General features: G+C 38.8%; 1 protein-coding gene and 1 long non-coding RNA gene across 5 annotated transcripts in view; one reads left to right on the top strand and one right to left on the bottom strand.

Annotated features, from left to right (window-relative positions):
* The window catches only part of NAALADL2 (N-acetylated alpha-linked acidic dipeptidase like 2), a 998,881-nt gene extending 993,726 nt beyond the window's left edge, over positions 1-5,155 (bottom strand). Inside the window, exon 1 of one of the 4 annotated variants that reach the window (XM_072620248.1) lies at positions 1,616-5,155. In XM_072620248.1, coding sequence (XP_072476349.1) covers positions 1,616-1,787 — 172 coding nt within the window. In that variant the 5' untranslated portion in view covers positions 1,788-5,155. The remainder of the gene's footprint in view (positions 1-1,615) is intronic. The other 3 variants (XM_072620247.1, XM_072620249.1, XM_072620250.1) reach the window with 3 other exon arrangements.
* Positions 1,326-26,959, top strand: LOC140511230 (uncharacterized). Its single transcript, XR_011969473.1, has 2 exons — positions 1,326-1,633; positions 26,632-26,959. It is a non-coding gene; the product is annotated as an uncharacterized lncRNA (long non-coding RNA).
* The last annotated feature ends 322 nt before the right edge of the window (positions 26,960-27,281 follow it).

The following is a 27,281-nucleotide window of genomic DNA, read 5'->3' on the forward strand; positions in this document are numbered from 1 at the left end:
ATATATGTACACATACATATATCTACATTGTGCATACATATATATGTATCTATTCATACATGGATACATATATGATGCATATATATGTATCTACGTATGTATACACACGCCCAACTGTGCTTTATTATTCAGGGCAACTGCATAGTGCCTGGAACTTAGTGGGTGCCTTTTTCTTGTGTTCCCTCAACTCCCTCTCTGTGCACTGATATATAGCACCATCTAGCTAGAGCTGGAAAAGATAATGGAGGACATCTAGCTCAACCTTCTTAAATTACAAAAAAGGAAATTGAAGCCCAGGAATTTTAAGTCACTTGTAACATAGGGGGTTGTCAGGGGAATTTGACTTCCTCTAACTCTCTGGCCTATGTTCTTTCAATTGCATTGCATATATGGCCAAGAACTTTTCATAGTCAAACACTTGCTGCACAGTAGCTAAAGCAGGGAGGGTAAGTGGTAAAGATCTATACAAGCCATCCAAATGATCTTGAAAACATAGATCCTTGCATTTTCTATCCTGCCCTACTTTTCAGAAAATAGTGACCCCAAAGTCATTGGTATGCCCCCCTCTAATGTCTTCAATAAAACATCTTGGAATGCATGCTAGATTTAAAAAAATGATTAAGGAAGATACATGTGTAAAACCATATATCAAAAATATCACCAGGAAAAACAGCACAAATGTGTTTTATTCCCTATAGTGCAAGTAAAGGGCTGAAAAGTTCATTAGGAATTCTCAAAAATGCTTCACACACACATCAAGGATCTGGCACCAAACTGGGTGGGTTCTCTGATTTCCTTGATGCCTTCACAAAGGACAGAATGAACACCATGACAGAATTTGAACAAGAAAGTGCTCGAATGGTCTGCAGCTGAATCAATAATCCATAAAGCAAAGAAAAGGAAGAGCTGGGAATCTTCATTCCCACAGACCATGTGAACAGTGTGCTCACTTCCCCCTACACTGTCTGTCACGACTTCCTCAAAAACTTTTCCATTGTTCCACTCCAAAGAGCCTGACCAGCTGTTTCTACCCCAATCAGCAAGTTGTATCCTACAGTCCAACCAAGGCTAGCCGATGTCAATGAGGAATCAAAGCTATCAGAGGAAAGCTGATTTTACGTGTTTCCAACCCCCCCCAATCCCTTCTGGGAAGCTGCCCCCTAAGTAGCTGCTTCCCCTCCCTTTGGGCTAGTGTCCCTGATAAGGACACATTACTGAGCATCCCCTCACTTCCAAAAAGGCTAAATGCCAATTTGGTGCAGACCATAAATCATCTTCCAGGTAGCTCTGTGATACATGGTGGAGATCACGGTGTTGCCGAATGTATCAATATCCCCATGTGGATGGAGGTAACAGACGCTCACCTAGTTTTCAGGTGAATGTCCAAGTTCTCCCTAATTACACTGGGCATCAGGAATAAAGGCTGCCTCTCTTCTCAGCCCACATGGCATTGCTGAGTGCTGGCTAGGCTGGGACGCATGACAGGTGCTGCGTGTAGCTGCTGGAGACGTCCCCACTTCCCCCAGCTCCCCGGCAAGCTCTGCCCACAGGCTCTAATGGACCCGGCGGGAGTTTCTGCTCTCCAACATTTCCCAGCTCACAGGCACACACTTACCTTGGATGGAGGTATTAGGTAAACTGGCTTCATTCTCTCCCATTTTACTATTTCTGTTTAACGGGGGCCCCGGACTGTTTCCAGCTGCTTCGGGTATGGTGTAAGCTTTGACCTCCTGACTTTCCACTGGGGTAGTGTAATCGGACACTACCTGCTCTCTGCTGTGAATCATTAGGAGGCTGCTTCCTGAATTACCTGGGCTGGCCTGACCTGTTTCTAGACAACGTGAGTGAGCTCACAGGCTTTGATCCAATGCACTCCTATTAACGTGGGAGCTCCAGACAACAAGGCTTTGTTTCAATTTTAATATTCACTTTTGATTGCTAACTTTCTTTGGAGGGGGGTGTGTGTGTGGCGGGGGGGATATTTGCACTTTGCTCCTAATAGGTACTTGGCAGTGGATAACAGGAGGGTTTTCAAGACATTCTTCTTTGCTTTTCTCAGAGAAAACAAAACAAAACAAAACAAAACAAAACTTTAAACCCAGAAGTATGGCAAGACCAGTTTTCAAATATTTGTTTTCTGAATGGAGAAAGGTGGGAAGAAATATGAAGGTCTCAGCTGTTCATTCATTCATTCAACAAACATTAAAAAGCATCTTTTATGCTCAAAGCACTGTGGTTGACAAAGAGGAAAAAACGATAAAATGGGGAAAATAAGATCTTTGCCTTTCATGAGCTTGTATTCTACCAGCTTTTGAAAGAGGATCATAGGTGTACACTTGGAAGGGACCAGAAGCCCCCTACTCTAACCCTCTCATTTTATAGATGAGGAAACGGAGGAACATGAATATTAAGTGATTTCTTCAAAGTCAAAGAGGGAGAAAGCAGTGGGAGAAAGCATTAGGAGGAAAATCTGAACTCAGGTCCTTGACCCTAGGGCCATATTCTTTACAGATTGGCTCGCTGCCTTTTGCAAACAAGTAGAGAGATAAGTATAATATAAGTATAATGTAGAGAAGGAAGGCACTGGCAGATGAGCGAGTGGGGAAAGCTTCATTGAGGAGGTGTATTTTTTAGCAGATTGAAATTTTTGAGTTGTAAAAGGTCAAAGGGAAGATTTTTATGGAGATCCCAGATTTGAGCTTTGAAAAAGGATAGTATTTGGTGAGATGGAGAGGAGAAGGGAGTGCAAAGGAAACCTTTTGTGCTGACAAACAGAAGTGAGAGATGTAACATAGACCTTAGGGAATAGACAGGAGACCAGCTTGGTTGAAACATAACAAAGAATAAGGAAGAGTGATGTGAATAAAGGCTGTAAAAGTAGGAAGGAATCAGATTGTTTAAATGTCAACCCTGGAGTTTGTAGTTGATCTTAGAGGAAATAGGGAGCCAATGAAGGTTTGGGGGAGAGGTAGTGAACTTGCCTGCCCGAGGCCTTAACAGACAATAAAATCAAGAGCATAGCAAAATTCTGCATCTTTTGACCCCCAGTTTTCTAATATTTGATCTGGCTCACACAGGACATACTAAAACAAGCAAAAATGAGGGCTATTTTTTTAATCAATCACAAGACAAATTCTGGGATTATTTAGCTAAAAACTGCACATTGCATCATAGTTTATTAAGCTTCCAGCTAAATATCTATCAGGCATGTAAATAACTGTAAGATATACCAATATAGACTCAAGAGTGTTCCTAACCCTCACACTTATAAAGTTAAATAAAAGCTCTCCCAGAAACAGCACCATAAATACAGTTCAGCACCCCAGGCATTGTTCCTTTGGGTCTCAGGGTCCTTCCATGTAAAATGAGGAGGAGTGGGGGAAGTGACCTGGGAAAGAGATCTCTCCTAGCCTTAAGGTTTGAGATGGAAAATCCAGATTGCATTCTTCCCCTGGGACTTTTGCAGGGTATAAGGCACACACTGTACTATACATTTCAGCAGGACTACCCAGGAACTGAGATGTTTACATACATAGAACACCCTGTGACCATTATTTCCTGACCTGTCCAAAAGGGGAAGGGGAGGCGGGGCAGACATCAATCTTCATTCTTTAGGGTGAATTCCAAGGCAGATTCACTCAACTACCCTTAGGCACCTCCAAATTGTCACCTGACTTGATTCTGAGCCCTCTGGGGCTACGGAGAACTTCCTAGGTTATGGAAGTCTTCCAAAGCAAGACAATCCAAAGATCCTTTTCCTCCCAGGAGTTTACCATGTAGGTAGGAAGAGGAAAAAAAACCACATATAAATTAAATACATGAATATAAGTAACCAAGCATGATTCCAAAAAAAGATTCCATGTGCACAAAAAAATATATTGGGTGCGTCCATGTGCTTGCTAAAATCAGAGAAGGCAAATATAAAAGGTTTGAAGAAAATTCAAGTCAATTTAATAAGCACCCACCATGTACAAAGCACAGATGTTGGTGCTAGGGATATTAAGACAAAATGAAAGGTGGACCAAGCTTTCAATGAATTTATATTCTATTCAAGAATAAAGAATGCAAACACATCACTGAATACAAGATAATTTGAGGAAAACCAGCATCTAAGGAGATTAGGAAAGGATTCTATAGAAAGTGGCTCATGTGCCAAACTTTGAAAGAGGCTAAAAATAAAAACTGTAAGAAGTGAAAGTGAGGATGGAGTACATTGGAGGCATGGGGTATATAGCATGTACAAAAGCATGGAGGTGGGAGGTAACATTCCACTTCTAAACAACAGCTTGTAAATCAGTAAGACTGGAATGTAGAGTACCGTGAAATGACAAAAAGTTAAGATGAAGCTAGATTGTAAGAAGCTTTAAAGAAGAGGCAAAAAGATTTGTATTTTATCCTAGAGGAATGTGATCCATGATAGTGGTCACGGTAGCGTCAGAAAGAAAATTCCTAGGAGAATGAAAGAGGAAGATACCTTGTAGAAATATGTGTAAAGGTCATTGGAGAGGATGTTCGTTGGAGAGAGAATGAATGTCTCAATGAGTGAGTGAATGGTCAGGCTGCAGTTTTCCATTGGGGAAAAGACAAGAGTGTTGTGTGAGGAACAGAGAGGCGGCCAGTTTGGCTGGATTACTGCAAGGTGGATAGTTTGAGGCAAGGTGGAGGACAGCTTTCAAAACTAAATCTTTTACACTAGCAACAATGGGAAGTCGCTGTTGCTGGTTAAATAGAGGAGTCGCATGGTTAGATTCTTGCTTAAGGAAAATGACTTTGGCAGCAGGATGTGTAGAATGGCTGGGGTGATAAGTGGAGTTAAGGAGACAAATTTGGAGTGTGTTGCAATAAACTAGGGAAGAGGTCAGGAAACCCTGTATTAAAGTGATAGCTTTGTGAACAGAGAGAAAGGGTCAGATTCAAACGATGTTATGAAGATAGAAATGGCTACTAGTGGAGTATATGATGTAAAGAAGAGGGAGGAGTCCAGGAAAATGGTAGGATTAAGAACATGAGACACTTGAAGAATGGTGGTAACTTTAATAGAAATAGGAAAGTTCAGAATAGAGAAAGATTTAAGGCAGGGGTGGGGAACCTGTGACCTCAAGGCCCCATGTGGCCCTCTAGAGCCTCAAGTGCAACTCTTTGAATCCAGTCTTCACAGAATAAATCCCCTTAATAAAAGTATTTGTTTTGTGAGACTTGGATTCAGTCAAAAGGTCATACCCAAGGACCTAGAAGGCCACATGTGGCCTTGAGGCTGCAGGTTCCCCACCCCTGGTTTAAGGGGAAAGATAAAGAGTTCATTTTTAGATGTCTCCAGGATATCTACTTCATAATGTCCATTAGGCAATTAGTGATGCTGGATGAAACAAGGTACCATAGTAGAAATCTGACCTTCTGCATGGAGGTGATCTGTAAACCCCTGAGAGCTGATGAGGCTGCCCAAGAGCATACAGGAGAAGCTGGGAGCACCCAGGACATAATTTTGGGGTCTGCTTACAGCCAGGGGTGAGGGTGGGGATGATGAGCCAGCAAAGATGACTGAGAAAGAGTAATCAGAAAGGCAGGAAGTGAAGTAGGAGAGAGCTGTATCATGAAAACTCCAACAGGATCCAAGAGAAGGTGGTCCCTTTCAGATGGACCACATGAGTTCCAGACACATTAGGACTCAGAAAAGATCACCACACCTGACATGAGGAGATCACTAGTAACTTTGGAGAGGGTAGTTTCTGTGAAGTGAAGACAGGCTGGAAACTGGATTGCCAAGGTTTGAGGAGGAAAGCGTTAGAAGATGATGCTCTGAGGGGGCAGGAGAGGGTAGTGATTTGATTTGATTTTATTAGGGTCACGTACCCTTTGGCATATTTGAAAGTGTAAGGAAAAAACCAACTGACAGGGAGAGGTTGAAGATGTATGGCTGAGAACTGACAACTCTTAGCAGCAAGTGTAAGAAAAAAGAAAAAAAGGAAAAGATTTACGAGGTCTCTTTTTCAACCTAACCTTAAGCCTAAACAGTGCTGCAGAGATCAATAGATCCATTTATCTAATTTTACCCCCTACCACTAGTTCCCTGTATCTGGCTCCCAGAGAGTCCACTAAGCCCAGAAGAAAAGAAGTAGAAAAGGGAGGAAGTGAACATTTCCACGACTCACTAGTTCTTAGTTTTAGGAACGCTATTTCTTAGAGTGATACCCTGTGGAAAATGGGTTTTTGTTTGGTTGAAGTATGTTTTTTGCTCAAATGAGTTAACACCAAGTCCTTTACAAATCTTAACGCATTAAATAAATGTGAGTTATTTTTGTTATTACATAATTTTTATATTATACTATTTTTGTTATTATATAAACACCAGTTATTACTGAATAAAAAGAAAGCATGACAAGAATACAGATTGTTGGGCGTGGAGTCAGAAGGAACTGAGTCTAACTCCTACCTCTGACACATTTTTACCTTAAGCAAATGACTTCACACTTCTGAGCCTCAGTTTCCCTGTGTGTAGAACACCAGTGAAATAATGCTTCTAAAAGGATTTACAAACGTAAGGCTCTATATCGATCCCATCTTTTGTTACTGAGAGGCAGTGTGGTCTAGACTTCAGAGACCCTGCCTAGTAGGGTTCAAGACTCATGACACCTGCTGCCTCTGTGACCTTGGTTAAGTGGTTCATCTTTTGATGTCTCGGGCAGCTCTAAAGCTAAATTCCAGGCAAGTGCTCAGCCTCATTGGCAGAGGGAATTTTCTTACTGGGAAATCAGCTGGATGCCAGAATGGATGCAGCACTGAGCCTAGTCTGGACCCTTCTAGCTGAATGACACTGGGCAAGCCATTTATTTACCTGCATCCTCAGTTTCCTGGAATGTAAAATATAGATAATAACAGTATCCACTTTTCAGGGTTGTCGGGAAGATCAAGGGGGAGACAGTGTTTTGCAAAACTTAAAATACTTTGTGAATGCTAGCTATTATCGTTAAGAATAATAAAAGTAATTACTGCAGTTGTTATTATTCTATGGAAATCACCAGTCTAAACAGTAACAACGGAATCATTATTGTTTAATAGTGCCAGGGTAGCAACAGGGAGGTAAAGGATTTAGCTGTCCCACAATTACGGGTCTCTATAGGAAATGCAAATATCGGTGAAGAAAAGGACACAAGTTTTTGTATACACATTAAAGTATTGTACATAAAAAATCTAGTAAGTCATTCTTGATTGGTTGATTTTCTGTTAGGGAAGATTTGTATGGCTTTCTCAATAAAAATTTAATAAGAGTTATGGGAAAGGATCCAGCACAGGTTCCATAAAGCCATTTTATATCAAGATTGGATAAAGTTTCCAAAGCGTGGGCAGGCATGTTGGCCTGCAACCTGCATCCAATGAAGTGTTTGGAGAGCATTTACAAACCCTTTTTTTAGCGGCAACTCTGATATCTATTCCTCACACAACATAGTATAGATTTTCTCAGTGAAAAGTGGAGTACCCAGAGACCAAGTGGACTGATCAAAGTCACTAGGAATCAGTAAGAGGGCAAAAGGTTTAGAACTCCCAGACCCTTAATCCTCCAATCCATTATTTAGACCAAAGGTCAACAACATTTGGCTGGATCCAATTTGGCTGCCAGTTCCAAACACTAAGAAAAGGAGGGAGGGATTTGATCCCTGGGGCCAATTCCCATATTCAGCTGCCAATGCAAATGAAAGGATTTACTCAGTCCCTGGGACTGGGCAGGGCTGGTAATTCTGGGAATCCTTGGGGTAAAGGATAAAATTTTCATTGTATGTCCAGCCCACTTCTTAATAATAAAATATGGGGGTGGGGAGGGAATAATACCAGGTAGGAAGATAAAAGCTAAGAGGCCTTGGTATTTCTTAAAGGGAAATAAACCGAAGTTGTTGTGAAAGCCCTACTCTACTAGGCCTTTGATATTTGTTGAATTGAATTGAATTATATTATTTTTGCTACAGTGAAACAGTCCTTTCCTTTGTCTGTTTTTTTAAAAGAGGAAAATTGAAATATTTTTCTTTCTCTTTTTTGATTTATATGGTTTTCCAAATTTAAAAAAAAAAATTGCAAAGATATAAGAAGTAGAAATTGGTTAATCCATAAGCAAACATACTATACCTAAAAGGTACCTAGTATGTGACAGTCACGGGGCTGAGAATTCACTGAGAATACAGACAAAATAAAACAATTGCTGACTTCAAGAAGTCTGCATTCTGTGGATGCACATGCATGGACATTTGTATGTGTATGTACATGCACGTATATTTATGAGTTTATGCAAAACATGCACAAGGTAATTTTTGTCAAAGAGATATTAAGAACTGGGGTGATCCAGAAAGTCTTGGACTGAAGATGGTTTTAGCTGTGACTTAAAGGAAGATAAGGATTTGAAGGACGGAGAGCATTCCTGACGTAGAAAACAGTTTTGTACAAAGGCAGGAGATGGGATGTCATGTGAAAGACATATCGGGAAGGTCAATTTGTATGGACCAAAGGGGACAAGAAGGGGAGAGATGTATGAGAATGCCAGAGACCTAGGACAGAGCCAGAAAGAAATAGATCGAGTTAAAAGAAAAAGAATCATATTTTGCCATCAAATGTTTCTATTATATGGTATTGTTTATGTTATGATATGTTATTTTTATTATTTTTCCTAATCATTTAGGAAGCTAATAGATGTCTTCTTCTGATGTAGAAAAGCTGCAGTTGGGTCTCATTCATTAATTAATCAAAATATATGCTTGTGTATATCCACATATGTACAATATACATGGGGCAGGGGCTGAGTGTGATTTCAGGAGTATAAGGAATTCTTGAGAAAACTCCTTCTAATGATTGATAAAATTTTAAAAACTTCTCTGAAATTTATAATTTCAGAGTTGCCTAGGATACAGAGGTGGTATGACCCTACATGTGCACGTAGTGCGTATCTATGAGTGCATTTGTATGTGAGTATGTGTATAATGTGTTATTATAGACAGGTATATTATACATTCACATCTAAACCTGCATATGTCAATATGAGGAAGTGAATATATACATGTGTGTCCAGGTATGAATGCTTTGTGTGTATGTATGTTTATGCCTTTCAGAATGGTCTGCAAGTTCAACTGGTATTTAGGCAATGGCAAGATGTTAAATTCAATTTAATTCACTTTTTATGCACCTACTATTGTGTCAAGCATTGTGTTACGATATTTGATATACCCTTTATGAAGAATTTATTATTATTTGAATCTTATGTTCTTCCCTAAGCTGCTTAAAGTCAAGAACTCTATGCATACATGCATTTGTTTATGTGTGTATATAGACACATAGACACATTTCGCACTAAAGTATTTTGCACATGGTAGGAACTTAAATGCTTATTGAATGAATGAAATGAATGAATAAGTGAATGAATGAATGAATGAATGAATGAATGAATGAATGAATTCTGGTCTAGTTCATCCAAATCAAGAAAATGTGGCTTTTAGCATAATTCTAAATATTTTTAAAACCTACGTAAGGCATTGCGCACAATTTAGTTAAGGAAGCTACTGAATTTTACCTTCTCTATCTTTCTCTGTGAAATGTTCACAGAGGGTTTGATGATATTAATAAAGATGAGTTGAAAACATATCTGCATCCCAGCATGGTCAGAGTCATTCAATAAATAAGGCAACAACGAGGCAAGACATAATTTTTCATAAAGAAAGGACTGCCATTTTAATGCTCTCCCTACTACTGTTTTATAAATAAAGAAGCTTACAAGGCATTTACAATCCACATCAACCATGCAAAGTCCATGTTGCCCAATTATATTGACAGAATAGAGGTTAGTTCACATTATTAAGCTCTCTTGTGACTCATTTAAAAATAACAGACCAATTGTGATGCCAAGGGAAAACCAGGGAGGAGTGATACTACCAAGCCTTCTAACACGTCGGTTAGGAATTCCACTCTTCTGGACAAAGACAGAGTTGTGTAACATCCACTAAATTCCAGCAGTCAATCCAAGAATGTAGTGGAAATCACATTTAAGGGAATACAATGCAATTTTGACTTAGGTTACAAACCGTTTGAAGCTACTTTTCACACTGGCAATTTCTGCTTCATTCACTATGAGTTAGAAGTTCTTGGTGGTGAGCTGAATGAATTGGTTTCCAATTCCAGAGAATTCTTTTGGCCAATAAAAGTGATTTTCTCAATCAGCCTACAAAAAGTAGCCAAGCCTCACATCATTCTATAATTCAGGAAAGGTGTAATAATCTGTGTAAAGAATGCATGGTGTCATGGAGATCTACAATTTCCCTGTCAAAGGATATTAACAACATAGAAGTCACTGTGTGCTGTCAAATTGTTTTCTGTGATCCTGTTGGGGTTTTCTTGGCAAAGATACTGGAGTGGTTTGCCATTTCCTTCTCCAGATCATTTTATAGATGAGGAAGCTGAGGCAAACTGGGTTAAGTGACTTTCCCAAGATCATACAGTGTCTGAGGCTAGATTTGTACTAAGGTCTGGATGACTCGAGGCCAGCAGTATATCTCCTATGTCATCTAGTTGCCCCCGAGAAGTCTAAAAGAGAAGACTCCAAAGCGATATCATAATTGTCTTTATATATGAAGGGTCCTGTCAAGGATGAGACCAGACTTGGTCTGCTTGGCCTCAACAGAGAGTGAAACTTTGAAGAGATGAATTTAGGGCTTTTGACTGCTCCCTTTACTTCCCTGCACTGACATAAACAGCATCTGGAGTGACCTAGTTCCTCTTATTGAAAGTCCATGAATAAAGGATGGTGAAAAATTGCTTGGTATCTTGCTCTTTGAGACTCAGTTTCTCCATCTATAAAATGGGGAGGATAATATACCTAAACTTATTTTATTTTAAAGTTTCATTTAACAATATTATTTATCAAATAATATTATTTTATAATAATTATTATATAATTATATAATATTATTAAACTTCATATTATGTATTAAACTTATTTGATTATTAAGTGTTTAAGTCAGGGCAGGCAGCAAAATGAGTCTAATGTGAGACTGCCTCAGCCATTTTCCTTATTTGGAGACTAGGGACAGGACATGGGGTAATTTGGAGGGGAAAAAGTCTTAACCTCTGAATTTTAACTTGTTTTAACTTGTTAACCTGGTCTCAGGAGTTGTTAAAGAGCAGGATTATTCTGGTGGGGGTGTTTTCTCTATAGCTAGTAACATGAGGTCATCTTGGTGGGGCAGTTTTCTGGTCCTCAAAGTTTCTAGGTGATACCTGAGGTCTAAGATAGTGGCAACCTTCCTTTGACACCAGATTAGAGCACAATGCGGACTGGGAGTCTGCCTTAATATATTCAACCCTGCAGGTTCCATTTCTTTCACAAGTAAGGATACTTTTAAAAATTAGAAGGGAGAGAGAAGATATTCCCCCCAAATCCCCAGGAAACAGATTTCATCCATTTCCTTCACAGTTCTTACAACACACCTGGGACATAGGTACTATTATTTTCCCTATTTTACAACTGAGGAAACTGAGGCAAACAGGTTAAGTGATTTGCCTAAGGTCACACAGAAATTAAATATCAGAGGTGGAATTTGAATTCAGGTCTTCCTGACTCCAGACCCAGTGCTCTATGCATTGTGACACCACGCAGCTGCCCTCATAGTCTGTAACATGGACCCATAACATGGAACCCATAATCTTTCTCCTTACTATGTTGCTTAAATTCCAGTCATCACCTTCATCTCTGTCCCACTCCAATGTTGGACTTTGTCCTCAAAGAAGTGAGTTTTTTCTTTCTCTGCCTGGAACCACACCACGTTCTGGCTATCCCTACACCATGTCTCTGTGGGCATACCTCTTTCCCTTCCCCTTTTCAGCATCATCACTCACTTATGTACTTTCTTTTCCCTTTAGAATGTAAGATCCTTAAGAGCAGGGGAGGTCTTGCTTGCTTGAACATATATCTCCAATGCGTGGGACACAATAAGCTCTTCATACTTATGTCCTTCTTGCTTTGCAAACTTTAAAGTGTTATAAAAGTGTTCACTACTACTACTCCTACTCCTACTCCTACCACCATCATAACCTAGAGTGATGGTGATGATGGGTAATGAGCTTCCTGTCCTCAGTGGCCATTCTCAAACCTTAAGAAAAGTTAAAGAAATAAATAAAAGATGCAAGTAGTAATGCCAACAAACATTTGTCTTCAAATACAAATCATACTTAATATGTAATGGCCATTGGGAGGGGCTGATATCCACATGGTGGCAGCCACATTAGGAGCCGTATGTGAGGAAGTAAAACAGAAAAGAAGGGGACCATCTCTCAGTTTTCTGAGGCATCCTTTTCCTTTCCATGAATATCTTGAAGAACCAATAAGAGCTAAGCATGCCAAGAATGAATTCAATAGCCCCAAAGATCACTTATTAAAATTAAATTACACTGAATGCCATTGCTCTGGATTCATGAAGTCCCAGCAAGGCAACCCTGTCACCAGTAATTTCAAGGCTAGCCCTGGGAGCCCTCAGGAAAGGAATGAGAGGCAAAACAACTGTTTTTTGAGCTTTTGTTGGGAGGGAGTGGGTTCCTTTCATTTTGCAAAGGAAATCAAAGCGGCAAAACATGCTTTCGTGGAAAACCGCTCTAGCAGAACTGGCTTTGTTACTTCATAATGGGCTGCTACTTTCCAGGGTGAGTGTTTTCTTTGGAAAATCTCTTCTTCATCTTCCCTGCTGACTGCCTGCCAGCCAGCATTGTCACCAAAAAGGGGATGGAAGAGTCAAGCCCTCAGCCCTCTACCCAAACAGCTTGTCCTTAAAATAGGCCATTCTGCTGCAATGAATGGCAGGGCTCTTTCCTAGGGGGACAAGAATTACAAAATAGTAGGCATTGGGGGGGAGGGAGCAGAGGAGGGAAAAAGGATTGGAAAAAGACACACAGTGACTCAGGAAGGCTTTTAAAATATAACACAGGAGAGCCAAATCTATGAACAAGAATAACAAAATGCTCCAAACCCAGAATGATTCTCTCAAAATGGTGGGTGCCCTATGCTACCTGGTCCATGCAGCATTTTTGCCAAGGGAATAATATTAAAGACAATAAAGTATAAAAATAGGCACCAAGATGCCACTGCTCAACTAATCCTTCTTTACACACCCAAATCCATCGTGTCAATTCCATGCTCAAAAGTGGTCATACCTACATGTCAAATATAAACTCCTCTGTCTAGTAATCAAGGCCTTCCACTCACAGCCTTGCTTCTCCCAAAGCAGTTCAGGTGCTTCTTGCAGATTCAGATGGTTTCTTTCTTTGTACGTGTATTGACAACATCTCTCATAGTGCTTGGTATATGGTGGTTCAATCAAGTCAACAAGCATTAATTACGCATCTACTATGTGCCAGGAATTGTGTTAAGTGTTGGGAATATAGAGAAGGGTTAAAAAAAAAACAACTAAACAACACAATAGTACCTGTTCTCAAAGAGGTAACCATTTAAAGGGGGAGACAACATTCAAACTATGTACAAACAAGATACATAGGATAAATTGAGCATTAAACTCAGAGGGATGGTGAGGCAAGGCAATAAATTTTGGGCAATTGAGAAAGGTGATTTACAGAAAGTGGGACTTTAGCTGAGATTTAAAAGAAGCCAAGAGAGGCCAAGAGTCAAAGACAAGGAGGAAGAACATTTCAACCATGGAAAATAGATGGTGGAAATGCCTAGAGTGGAGAGATAGAAGCCTTGTGTAAGAAAAGCAAGGAGGCCTGAGTCACTAATCACACAGCATGAGACAGGAGCAAAGTGTAAGATGACTGGGAAAAGGTGAAGAAGCAAGGTTATAAAGGACTTTCACAGCCAAACACGATGATGATGATGATAGAATTAATGAGGCATAATATTTTATTACCCCCAAAACTCTAGGAGGTAGGTTCAAATGAAGTAACTAGAGCAATTAGAGATTATGTGACTTAGTTACACAGCTAGACATATCCGAGGTCAGATTTGAACTTGGGTCTACCTGACTTCTGTTCACTGTGCTACCTAAGTGACTCTGCATTTTTTTTTTTTTAATAAGGAGGTGATATGATTAGCTCTGCACTTTAGGAAGGCCACTTTGATAGCTGTTTGGAAGATGTATGGAATGGGGAACAACTTGAGGCAGGGAAGTCATCCAGAATGTTATTCTAGAAAGGCCATATTAGCAGGCTGGATATGGGGTTATAAAAGGTTGTATCAGGGTGGTGACCATTGAAGACAGAAGGGAATATATATGAGAAATATCGGGAAGATAGAATTGTCAGCACTTGGCAACATATTGGATATGAAATGGGGATGGTAATGACAAGAAGAAGGTGAGGTTATGAGCCTAGAGGCTTGGGAGAAGTCTGGTGCCCTCAACAGTAATAGTGAAGTTAGGAAGGAAGAAATGTTTTAAGGAAAACATGATGAGTCTCATTTTGGGACATGATTTTAAGATGTCTATGGGAAATTCAGTTCAAGATGTCCAATAGGCATTTGGAGATGTGAGAATGGAGACCAGGAGAGAGATTAGAGTTGGATAAAAAAACTTTAAGAATCAGTTGAATCAAAAGCATCATTGAATCTGTGTGAGCCAATGAAGCACTTAACAATATTTATTGATTGGTTGATTCATTATATAGTAGCTATGATGACTGTGTCCTCTACCAGGCTCCTCCCACTACCATGTTTTCTTCTCTTTCAGAGTTGTTATCTGGGGGGACAACATCAGAGAAAGTGACTGGATCACATCAATCTTTTTATGGGAATGGGATCAAACAATTATTAATTTGGAAGCAACCTAGACTAACTCCCTTTACATGTTAAAAACAAACAAATAGTTACTTGGCCAATATAGGTAGTAAGTACCAGAGCTGGGATTTGACCCCAAGTCTTCTGATTCTAAATTTAGTACTTTTGCCATGATAAGATGCATTCACTCTAGGGAAGCCTAGGCCTGACTTACCCTAGAAGATCATACCTACTTGATGATTATTCCAGTGGCCTTGTAAATTTCTTGGTGCAGATGGTCTCTCCACCAATGCACACTGTAACCCATTCATATCTTCTCATTCATTGAAGTCTTTACTTAGGTCTCCAGAGACATAGGGAGTGCACGTCAATATAGGCTCATGCTTAAGTCTAGAGTTATTTGTTGAAGGGATTCTCTGTTCTCCTTACATCATGTAATTTACTCAGAATGCAATAAAAATGAGCTTATCTTTATTTATATTGATAATCTACTTACTTATAAACTCATTATAAAGATATAAATTGCATATTGACGTGATTTAAGAAAACAGGACACTGCCAAAAATTAGTGATGCCAATAAACTAGGAAGATCTGTGACTTAGGAGGGGGAGAAGTGAAAAGTTAACCACTTCCCAATTGGACTGAAATGCTGTCCAGACAGGTACCCAGGTACTGACGACTGCCATTGCAAAGGCACAGAGATGAGAACTTAACTTTCTGTTGGCATAGTCTTCAGGACCATGGTCAACTCCAGAAAATCATGAGGTACTTGAGAACATCAGAGAACAATTCTTGATGAAGTACCCCTCTTTTGGCTGGACCCCAAATTACTTCTCCCCTTATCCTTGCCATTCAGTGATTTTCACCCACCTAGGTGAAATTATTTTTCACCTCTTATCTTTCCCTGTGCTCTCATCCTCATTTACCTCATATATTGGCCCTTGCCAGTATGTATCTTCTTCCTTCTCTCCACTGTGCCCTCCAGAAATCTCATTATGTTGTTTACAAACTCTCACTTTGTCCTCAAGCTATACCTCTTATACTTCTTTTCACTCTCAGCCTCAACAATTGGTTTTCCCCGAAGGCACCACATCCCCTCCAAACTTTCTCCCTTGCAGAGTGAGAGACATTTTTACAAGAGGCATTTATATACAAGTTGGCATGTATTAAAATCACCTTGTAAAACTTCAAAAGTTTCCTCTAGAGAAGAAAGGATAGAAACCAAATTATAAACAAAGCCTAGATTAAAACAAAACAAAACAATCCGATGCATGTGTCTCTTATATGTTCTGGCCCATGTCTAGGAGGAGGATTCAACACCCTTTTCCCTCTCCATCATCACTTCCAAACAATTCTCATTATTATAACTTTTAGTAATAATTACTGTGCAAATACACAATAGAAGTATAATTGTCTCAGTGTGGGGAATTCCATCCATCGATAGAGAATGGAACCAGTCTGTGATTTAGTGGATAAATGGAACGTTTTCTTGGTTATCCCTCAACCTCAAAGAAATCCTTCTACTTTCAGGAACAACTTCATTCTGTCTCCTATCGAACTGCTGACATCAAACTGATGGCAGCCATTGTGAAACTGACCTCTCTAACACCTTGGCCTCTCAGTTCATCAACTTCCTCAAATTCCAGGTCATTCATCTCTCACATGTCACAGCTAGTCACTGGGGAAATCACATATTACACCTCACAAAACTCCATTACTCTAAGACAGAGCTGAGAAGTTCCCTCTCTAACCACAATCATATAACATAGGCAGGGGTGGCTGAAGGCAGAACCTACCAGCTTCCTCCTGGCCTCTACCCTTAGCTTCTTTCAAGTCTCTGCTAAAGTATTATCTTCTACAAGAAGGCATTCCCAGTCTCCTCAAAGTTATTATGCCTGACCTCTCTATTTGTTTTATACATAAATATATGTATATGTACAGATACACACACACATTTATATTTATATATGTATGTATATACATAAACACACACACCTATCTTTATATATACACAGAGGACAGTTAGGTGGCACAGTAGATAAAACCCTAGGCCTGGAGTCAGGAAGACTCCAGTTCAAGGTCTCAGACACTTAGTAGTTGTGTGACCCTGGGCAAGTCACTTAATCCTGTTTGCCTCAGTTTCCTTATCTCTCAAATGAGCTGGAGAAGGAGATGGCAAACCACTCCAATATCTCTGCCAAGAAAATGCCAGATGGGGTCAGGAAGCCAGACATGACTAAAACAACAATAAAACTGAATAACAATAAAAAATATATACATATATAGACACATTTATGCATATAATTCTGCCTCCCCCTCTCTGATTTTTTTGGCTTTCTTTGTATCCCCAGATTCTATAACACCTCAAAGTCTATAAAGCACTTTACACGTGTTAACTTATTTGATCCTTCTAACAGCCAGTGAAGTTGGTGTTATTTTTGTCTTTATTTTACAGATGAGGAAAATGAGACATACTGAGAATAAGTGACTTTCTCAGATTCACACAGTTAGTATCATTTTAGGTAGGATTTGAATATAGATCGTTCTGTCTCCAAGTCCTGTATTCCTGTGCTCTGTCCACTTTGTCACCAAGCCGTCTAGTAGTTTGTTGACTGGATTTGATATCTTACTAAAGCTAAAGTGGAAATCAGGTACTATTACGAGCATACATCACTTCTGGAAAACTGCATTAACATGGTTCACTTAAAATGTTAATCTTCAATCATAAAATAACCAAAGGTTGAATTTACTTTCCAGGAAACGTTCATGCTCATTCTGGAGTCATCTTCTGGTTAAAAACAAAACAAAACAAAACAAAATAGGGCAATGACTATTCCAATTTCTGAAATGCATATAAAGCACATATTATATTCCAGAGCAAATCTATCTTACTTCTTTTGCCTTAATTTAAGGTGGGGAACTGGGCTATGGTATCACAAAGAGAATCCAGAAAGCATGAAGGGCTCCTCCTTCTATACCCAAGCTGGCATTTCTGACATTTACAATATATTTCCTACATGAGGATACAGATTTACTCAAAATTTTCTGATTGGGCTCCTGTCAGTAATATCTCATGGTAATGATATAACATGCCTTGGTATACATTTGGAATGTAAGAGCGCTTTTCAGGTTTGCCCTGTGGGAATATGGACAGCAATCTTTACCCTTCAGAGCAGAGCAATAAAGCATTTGGTTAAACAATTCCAGTTAGCAAGAAAACTTGCCAAACAGAGCATTTTAATTAAAATGTTATCCATGAGTGTACCTGAAGAAGTCTACCCATTGGAAAAAGGAGACAGACTTGTACTTTTCCTTCTCTTAAAAAGGGGAGGAGGGCTAGCTCAGGTTAAACTTAGGTTCAGATTTCTTAGAAATAAATTTTTCTGAATACTCCCTTGCAGACTTGTGAAAATGTTTTAATACTTTATGATTTATTCAACGCCTGTAGGCTAACTATGATAGGGAAAACTTAACTAAATACCTAGCCAAATGGAAAGTGAGACACAGAATTCTATCCTTTGATTCTCCCTAAATTATTTTTTTAAAAGAATTAATTTCTGTAATGGTCCCTGTCCCCATTCCATTGAACTAAGCCAAATAGGGGGATACTTTTTATTCTGTCTAAGATGTTAGACTACTACACCCAATGTATGCAGAACCTATTCTGTCCTTCATCTCCTGAAATCAGGCCTATATTCTGAGACAATTTGGGGATTAATCAGTATTTAATTCTAGGGATCAGGTTTTATCAAGGACGTTGACAAACTGAAGAGCAATCAATTGTAGGCAATCCCGAGAAAACTGGTGACCATGATATATGAAGGTCGGCTGAATGAACAAATGAAACCTTACCAAAAGAAGGTTTGCGGTAGTAGGACTAATGAGCCATGTTCAAAATTAAGAACAAAAAATATAGAGAAATTACCTTAAATTTGATATAAGGAAAACATCCAAACATAATTATCTACAAGTCTGAAAGTAATGGGTTCCCAATCACTGGAGCCCTTCAGATGAAGACTGTGTGACCATTTATTAGGTGGATGAGGGATTCTTCAGGTGGCCAACAAGTTGCAATAGATGACATCTATGGTTTCTCCCATCATTTGTGATATAAGATTTTAAATGTTAAACATGCCCATATCTCTACAATGTGGTCTTTACTTTGTATCTTTTGATTTAATAATATGTGTATGCCTTGTTTCTTCCAACAAAATGTAAACTCTTTGAAGAAAAGTATGTTTCCTTTTTTAAAAGCAACTATTTTTAGCACCTCACATACTAGCATATAGTGAAAAAGAGGGGACCTATGAGTCACTCACACAATGGTGAGAAAGCTCCCTCTCTCCTTGCAGAATGGTGGCTAGGGCACTGAAAGGGTAAGTGATTTGTCTAGGGTTGTAACAGTCAGCATGTGTCAGAGGTAAGACTTAAACCAAAAGCTTCCTGGCTCCAAGGCTTGCTTTCTAGTCACTAGATTTTCAGAACTGAATTGAAGTTTTGGATGACTCAAACAGAAACAAGACCAAGAAGACATGTCTAAGATCATCATAGGAACACAAAGTCATTTCTATATGCCTGAACTTGCGATCTCTTCCCCTAGCCTCTAGGCTACTCACTTTATAAATCTAGGTTAACATCTAATGTGCAGGGACTTAGGCACCTTTGAAAAGAAGAATGCTAAAATTAAAATATGTTATCTTTTCTCATCTGTGAAGATCAACAAACACCATAGGGTGTACACTGTCTGGTCATAACCACTTACTTGCAATTAAGAAGATAGAGAGACCATTAAGCTACAAAAGAGCTGGCTCATTTCCATCATGACTAATCATGTGAACCTAGAGTTTAAGTAAGGGAAAATAAGACAGCATGGAGAAAAATATTTTATTGTGCGGACATTTTCCAACTTATATATGATGGATATGTCCATACCTAAAGGGACCTAAAATTTCTATTATTTCCAAAGCATTTATATCAACCTGAAATGGTTGGTAATACCATCATTTGCAACAATCAATATTTCTCTTTTTTCTGAAGTGTGTAAACCAATGTGAATGAAACCCAATCTCAGTGGGTAGTTCAATCCATGGTGTTGACACTAAGGTAGTGGTTCTTTTTCACTACTTATTTATTTTTTAGAGCAGGGGTTCTTAAGCTGAGGTCTGTCAACTTAAAAAAAAATAACAAGTTATGAACCATATTTGAGTATACTTAGTTTTCTCCACAATGATATTTATCTTATTCATTTAAAAACTTTATTTTCATAAGGGGTCCACAGGTTTCAGGAGACTGCCAAATGGATCCATGACACAAGCATGGCTAAAAACGAAGGCTAGAGTATGTTTTCAATTCAATTCAACAAAGGTATATTAAGTTCCTACAGTATACAATACACTGCGCTTGGCATTAACCATACAAAGGTCAAACAGAAAACCAGGGCAGTCCCTCAAGGATTTCATAATCCGCTGTGGGAGACATCCCATAAACAGAGAAGGTAATTTGAAAAGGAATAAAATACTAGCATTTAACAGCAGCAGGAAAAACTCCACAATACAGTTCAGCACCTGAGCTTAGCCTGGAGGAAAAGTAAGAAGAGGAGATGAGGAAACCAAAGCTTTCACACATGAACTGTATGCAAAGTCATGGAGGCAGGAAATGGATGCCCTGGCACGACCCTAGTAACTAGTAACACTACTAGCTTCATAACACATGTTGAAAGAAGGCTGGCAAGATAGGTTAGAGAGCTTTAAACACCAAGTAACATTAATATAGTTTTTTCTCAGAGGCAGTGGAGATCTGGTGACAGGGTTGCAATACCATCTTCTTCGTGGATGACTCATCAACACCTCAAACTCAACATGCTCAGCACCAAGTTTACGATCTTTCTCCTTCCTTTGCTTTCTGCTTCTGACCTTGGCACCTCTATTATCTTCTGACCTTGGCACTTCTATTATCTTCCATCTTCATCATCTTGGGCCAAGCTTTAGTTCTTCTTTTCCCATCACCCAATGCTCACAGGGCCTATTAATTGCATCCCTTATACATATCTCACATTTGTCATCATCTGACTATTTCCACTGCAACCACCTTTGAAAAGGCTCCAACACTCCTAGACTAATGCGAAGGTTTTCTGTTTTTGTTTTTCTCCCAAGTCTTTCCACCTTTGGTTCCGCCCCTGCTCCCCCTTCTAATCCATCCTTCATACCACTGGCAGAATATTTTTTAAAAATAATTTTAGCTCAAGACCTTGAGCAGTTCTCTGTGACTTAATGAGTAGAATTCAAACTCCTCTGTGGCAGTCAAGTTCCTTCATTATCTGACACAACCCTGTCTCTCCAACCTTACAGTATCTTACTTAAAATAGATGGCCTTTGAGAACAGGATTTGTTTCATTCTTTATGTTGGAATTCTCAGCACCTCACAGAGTACTTGACAGAGAGCAGGCACTTAATGAATACTTTTGATTGTTTACTCATATGACATGTTCTGTGTTCCAGAACTATAGGAGAACTCTCATAGCCTTTGTTCCTGGTATTTGAAAGGTCCTTTCTCCCTCTTTATGCCACATGAACTCCTACCTATTCTTTAACATCCTACACAAGTTTTACTTTCTTTAAGAGGCCTCTAGGGATTTCTCAGTGGGCAATGACTTGCTCTCTTTGGTGTCTCAAATAATGATGCACATATGTACACACACGCATGTAAAAATGTGTGTATATGTGTGTATATCTTATTGCTCTTCAGTCATGTCCAATTCTTTGTGACCCCATTTGGGGTTATCTCGGCAAAGATACTGGAGTGGTTTGCCATTTCCTTCTCCAGATCATTTTGCATATGAGGAAATTGAGACAAACAAGGTTAAGTGACTTGTCCAGAGTCATAGAGTTAGTAAGGGGACTGAGATCAGATTTGAATTCAAGAAGATGAGTCTTCTTGACTCCATGACTAGTACTCTATCCTATAATATCCTACTTTATACCTAACTATCCCATAAGCTCTATGTATATTTATTCATGAATTCATGTATTCATTCACTCTTCTATTTACTTAATCTAACGCACAGCTAGGTGGTGCAGTGGGTAGAGCTCCAGTGCAGGAGTCAGGAGGATTTGAGTTCAAGTCTCACCTCAGACACTTGACACTCACTAGCAAGTCACTTAACCCCAACTGCCTCATCCTGGGTCATCTCCAGTCATCCTGATGACTATCTGGTCAGTGGATTCAGATGGCTCTGGAGGAGAAGTGAGGCTGGTGACCTGCACAGCCCTCCCTCACTCAAAACAAAGTCAAGTGCAAGTCATGTCATCATTTCTCTGATGGCGTGGTCTTGTTTGGCAATGAAGGACAAGCACACACACATACTTAATCTGCCTATCAATTTATTTATTTGTACTTTGGATGTACTTTGCACTTAACAGGCTATAAGCCTCTTACTGGCAAGGATTTACATATACTGTGTTTCTTCCTCAGCACCCAAGACAAGTAAACTGAAACAAGTGAACGTTACTTTGAAGGGACTACTTCTCTAATGTTTTATTCATAAGGAAATATTTTGATATGGCATGACTGAGACAATAAAGCTACTCACATGTCATGAAGGAGATGTGAATTACCAATTCCATTACTTGCAATGAGATAGAGAATCATCAGGCCTTGCAATGTGTCCTGCCTTCCACCGTATTCCAAGGTTATCTAGGTTTTGCCATCTGCCTTACCCCTGTGCCCTGGAGACTTCCTGGCACCTTTCTCTTATCTACTGACATAACCTTGGAACTTCTAGATATTGCCAAGGCAGCTGTCACTGGACACTTAGGACTCCCAGGCCTTTCTATTCACCCTGAAACTGAACTATCTTTTATTTGTTATGTCTCTTAATGAGAAGGTGAGTTCCTTGAGAGTATGGAGTTTTCAACTTGTATCTCAGCTCTTAGCTTATGTTCTATCAGGCACATCATCTTCTGCACAATAAATAACAAAAGTTTGTGACGTGATTATCCCCCCACTTTGTAGATGAGGAAACTGAGCCTGAGAGGTCAAGCGACCTACCCCAAATCATATGGCTGGCAAGGGAACCAATTAGTTCCTGATTTTTTTTTTTAACAAGTTTAAGAATCAAATTCATCCCTCAGCTTCCTTCAAGTGATTTGAAAATGATTTTTACAAATGCTATCCATTTTGTTGATGGAACTGAAGCCTGGACACCTTACCAAGTCTCCTCTAGGTTGCCAGGCAACCAGAATCACAATCAGTACATTTTCGACATTAGAAACTGTTATGCTCTATTTCTGTTTGTTTGTTAATGGGAATCTAACTAGTGCTAAACAAAATTATTTCTTTGAGGATGATATCAGTGTCTTTCAATTTTAACAACCACAATTTCTTTACAACCCACATAATTCAGATAACCTTTGTGCTTTTATCCCAAAGCATCCAAGAAGATTCTATATTTCTGTTTGTTTAGACGGAAGGAATATGTGACGAATCAGGGCTAAATTAAATCCTGGGGCAACAGCTAAAGGTTTTGGTTTTTTTCCCAGAGATATGGTTGTTTGAGTTAGGCTTAATTTTCAGATGACCTAGCACATTTTCAGTAAAATATTTTTTTCTGGTGGTGTAAACAAGGCATCAATTCATAAGTTGTAAGTTTTAGCAAGTAACGAAAAATTCTATATCATCCTCCTCCTCCTCATTATCATCATCATGTCATATATATAAAACACATACATATACATGCATATGTATATATGCATATGTGTGTATGTATGTACGTATATATAATTTGCTTATGGAGTTCAAACAGAAACAGTTCTAGGACAAATCATCATCCTGCTATCATTCTTTCATGTCTTGTGCTCCATGGACTATGACAGTAGAAGTAGGCAAATCATTGGTTTTTGCAGTTAAATAAAGCATTGAGATGCCTAAGCATTCTTGGGAAAAATCTAATAGCAGGAAGAATAAAAGACGATTGACGTACTGATTATTGATTAATGATCTCATATATTGATAGACACTGTTAGTTATACACAAGGAAAACCATTTTCTCACCTAAATGACAATGACAAAAACCTTTTCCTATTCTCACATCATTGAGTCTCTATCGTTTGCAAGTTTTCATTCTATATAGCTTAGAGATTAGAAGTATTTGGGATTCATATTATTAATATTATTAATTAATTGTTAATATTCCTACTATTTTTAATAGTATTAATATTAATATTCCTACTATTTTTAATAGTTGGCATTTTGTTAATAAAACTGATTACATAACCATTTTGATTTTATACTCAATAGTATACTCAATGCTAACTTCATCTTTTTCAATGAAGTTCAGAGAGAGATAATTCTGGTACAAGTTACTCTTCTATTATCTATTAGATGATTCTACATCATTATTAAGACTATTATTTCGTTCTCATTTTAAGTTCAATGGAGATCAACAAGGAACAGTCATTAGACCAGTCACTATCCAACTAATATTCTTATATTCTTATTATTGAGTGAACAATTACACATGTGGATATCATAGTTTAATTTTGTAATGGAATGAAGTTATTAGGATACAAGAGCAGCATGTTATCGTCATTATTCCTATTGTTATCTGCTTCTCCTTTAATTCTATGGAGTTCACCGAGACAAGTCACTCTCCTGTGCTTATATTCTTTGGCACTTAATGTATTGCGGTTTATCAGGTTGGTGGATAAAAAATTATTTTTTGTGTTATTGAACAATTTAGTGTATCTTCTGAAGACTCAACAGAACATCTTAGATAGTGGGGATGATATATACTCATTTCCAGTCCCATAAGGGTTTGATTTCTTTTTATAGATCTTTCTACTTTGAAAGCTTATCATTCAAAGGATCTTGGGAAGTCTGAGTATTCAATAGGGTGACATCTATTAAAATATTATGGTAATAATTATCAGTGCTCACAGTCACCCAAATGCTTAACTTCCTTTTGGAATTCCAAATGGTCAGTTGCCTGAAAATATCTTGGTTAGGGGTTTGGTGATGTTTGCTTTTGCCATAATTTAAAAAGAGATCATATGATAATTAAAAAATCAGAGCAACATGAAGTAACATGGCATTGGTTTTACCAAAGGATCCATTACCCTGCATAAAAACATCTCTATTTCTGGATGGTTTCTGTTTGTGAAAAACATCTACTGATATCCAATTTTTTCCTCTGTCTGAAGACTAATAAGGATGCATATTTCAGAAGCAAAAATTATCCCAGAGAGTATTATAAGCCTTTGACTAATCATTTCATTTATCAATAAGTGCTAAAATCAAGAAAAGAGGTAAATCTTTCTCTAAGGTTAAAATGACAGTAATGGCACAAAATGAAGTTTATTTTTTCTTTGGATGTTTTAGGCATGCACATCTATAGCACCTTACTGTCCTAGAACATCAATGCCCTGTTTGTGAATTTCTCCCATGCACTTGGGAAGAGCCATCCTTCCTGGATGCTCATGAGGCATTTGAGGGGATTGAAGAAGGGTCTATCTTTTATCGCACTGTGTGCAATCCATCCAGCCTCAGCTCAGAAACAAGAATGTATACTGCCAGGAGGCTTATAAAACTCACTATGGAACTACTGTTTCAATAAGAAGACAGAGTAAAGTGTGTTCTAGGGATGACAAATAGAAATGGGAATTCGATGTGAGGCTGCTGAAGACCCCGAGGAGTTATGACCCCTCAGCCAAGAGGATCCTATTCATGATGTTGTCAGCTCTGGCTTTAAACCTTGAGACTTTGATCATTCCCCCAACAAGAATATATGGTGCGTAAACAGAACTGGCTTTGAGATACAAATAAACCAGTGGTGCTAGCAAGTTTCTGGGTCATTCAAGGACCTGAAATTGTTAGAGCAACTTGAGTTGAGCCAGGGATTGGAAGAAGGTTTTATTTGTTCAAGGGAAAAGAAAGGAAGGGAGGGAGGGGGAAGGAGAGAATAAAAGAGTTACTGTGGATAAGTCAAGTATTTGTACATCAGCCAGTTTCAACACTCAACATATAATTACATCAAATTAATGGAAGGTAATTTAAAGAAAAGTCACAGACCACTAAGAGGACAGCAAGGGTAAAAAGACATAGTCCTTAATCTGAGATGGTGTCTGGGAAGTAGATCGAACACTGATTGGAATTATGATTGACTGGTCAACTCAGCAATGTAGGCTGGAGGATTGTGGTAGCAGAGGAGGTCCATGACACTCATAAAGTTGTCAGAGAGACCTACCTTGCCTAGGCAGCCTCTCTGAAACTAAAAGGTCCTCAGTGATGCCCTTGCTGTCCATATACTTTGAGAGTGATACTTTCACTAGTTGAATGAGAAACCGTATAGGCAAACTGAATTCTGGGCTACCCTAATCACTGAGGGTTCCCTTCAAGCAACAGGCAGAAACTCCGGTCAGAAGGACTTTAAATAACCAATCAATAATCATTTATTGAACATTTATTATGCCAGACAAGAGGGAGACAAATATAGAGTCAGAAAGGGCATATCCTCAAGGAACTTATGTTCGACTAATTTAATGGGGATAGAACTCTGGGGACAGAGATTCCAATTAGAAATTAATGCAAATTGATAACTGTGTTGCACATCAACAACTTATCGTTAAGGTCTCAAATTGTCACTTTGATTGCTACCAGAGATGGTTTTTTATGAAGTCCTAGAAGTCCTGTAAGGTCAAAAGACAACTACCTATTTGAATTGGCAGCTAAAGTTTCTTAGCTCTAGAGTGGCATTATTTGAAGCAAGATGAAAATGCATTTCAAATGACCCTCAGAAACGGAGAAAAACACCTATAGATACTACAATCTCATTCCTTGACATAAGATGTTCTTTATTCTTCCAACCATCTTTTTTTTTTTTCTCCCTTAGGGGATATGCATACATACATCTTGGAAACTTCTTTGTAGTACATGATGCCTGCCTCTTCCTTACTGACTACCCCAGCTTCTCTGAAAGCACCATCCAAGCTAGCCTCGCAACATCTGCCAACACTCCTCATAGCTGTGAGGTCTCTGGATCTCTCCTAAGGACCAGTCTCTAGGCATATACCCATGGTATCATGGCAAGAGACCTCAGAGGAGCTCAGCTCAAATCTCTACTCTGCTGTTCACTAGTTACCTCTGTGACCTTGGGTAGTCCACTCTCTGTGTTTCAGCCTCAAATTCCTCAACTGTAAAATAAAGAAGTTGGACCACAGTGCCTTTTTAGATCTATATCTAATGATTGTGAGTTCCTCTGTGCTCTTGACAGACATGGTGATTGGCAATGGAGGATGGGGTAAAGGAGAATTATTCATTTTCAGAAATTGTGCAATAGTTGGTTTGGTTTCAGTCTGGTACAGTTTCTATTTGAGCATCTTGCTTCAGGTGTTTACTTTTTATATCATAATAGACAAGTTATTTGATCTCTCCAAGCCTCAGTTTCCTCATCTGTCAAATAAGAATATTAATAATTATACCATCTTCCTCACAGGGTAATGGAATCAGTGTATGACAATTTCTCTGCATACTTGAAAGCAC

Source organism: Notamacropus eugenii, chromosome 6, assembly GCF_028372415.1.
Source record: "Notamacropus eugenii isolate mMacEug1 chromosome 6, mMacEug1.pri_v2, whole genome shotgun sequence".
Lineage (NCBI taxonomy): Eukaryota > Metazoa > Chordata > Mammalia > Diprotodontia > Macropodidae > Notamacropus > Notamacropus eugenii.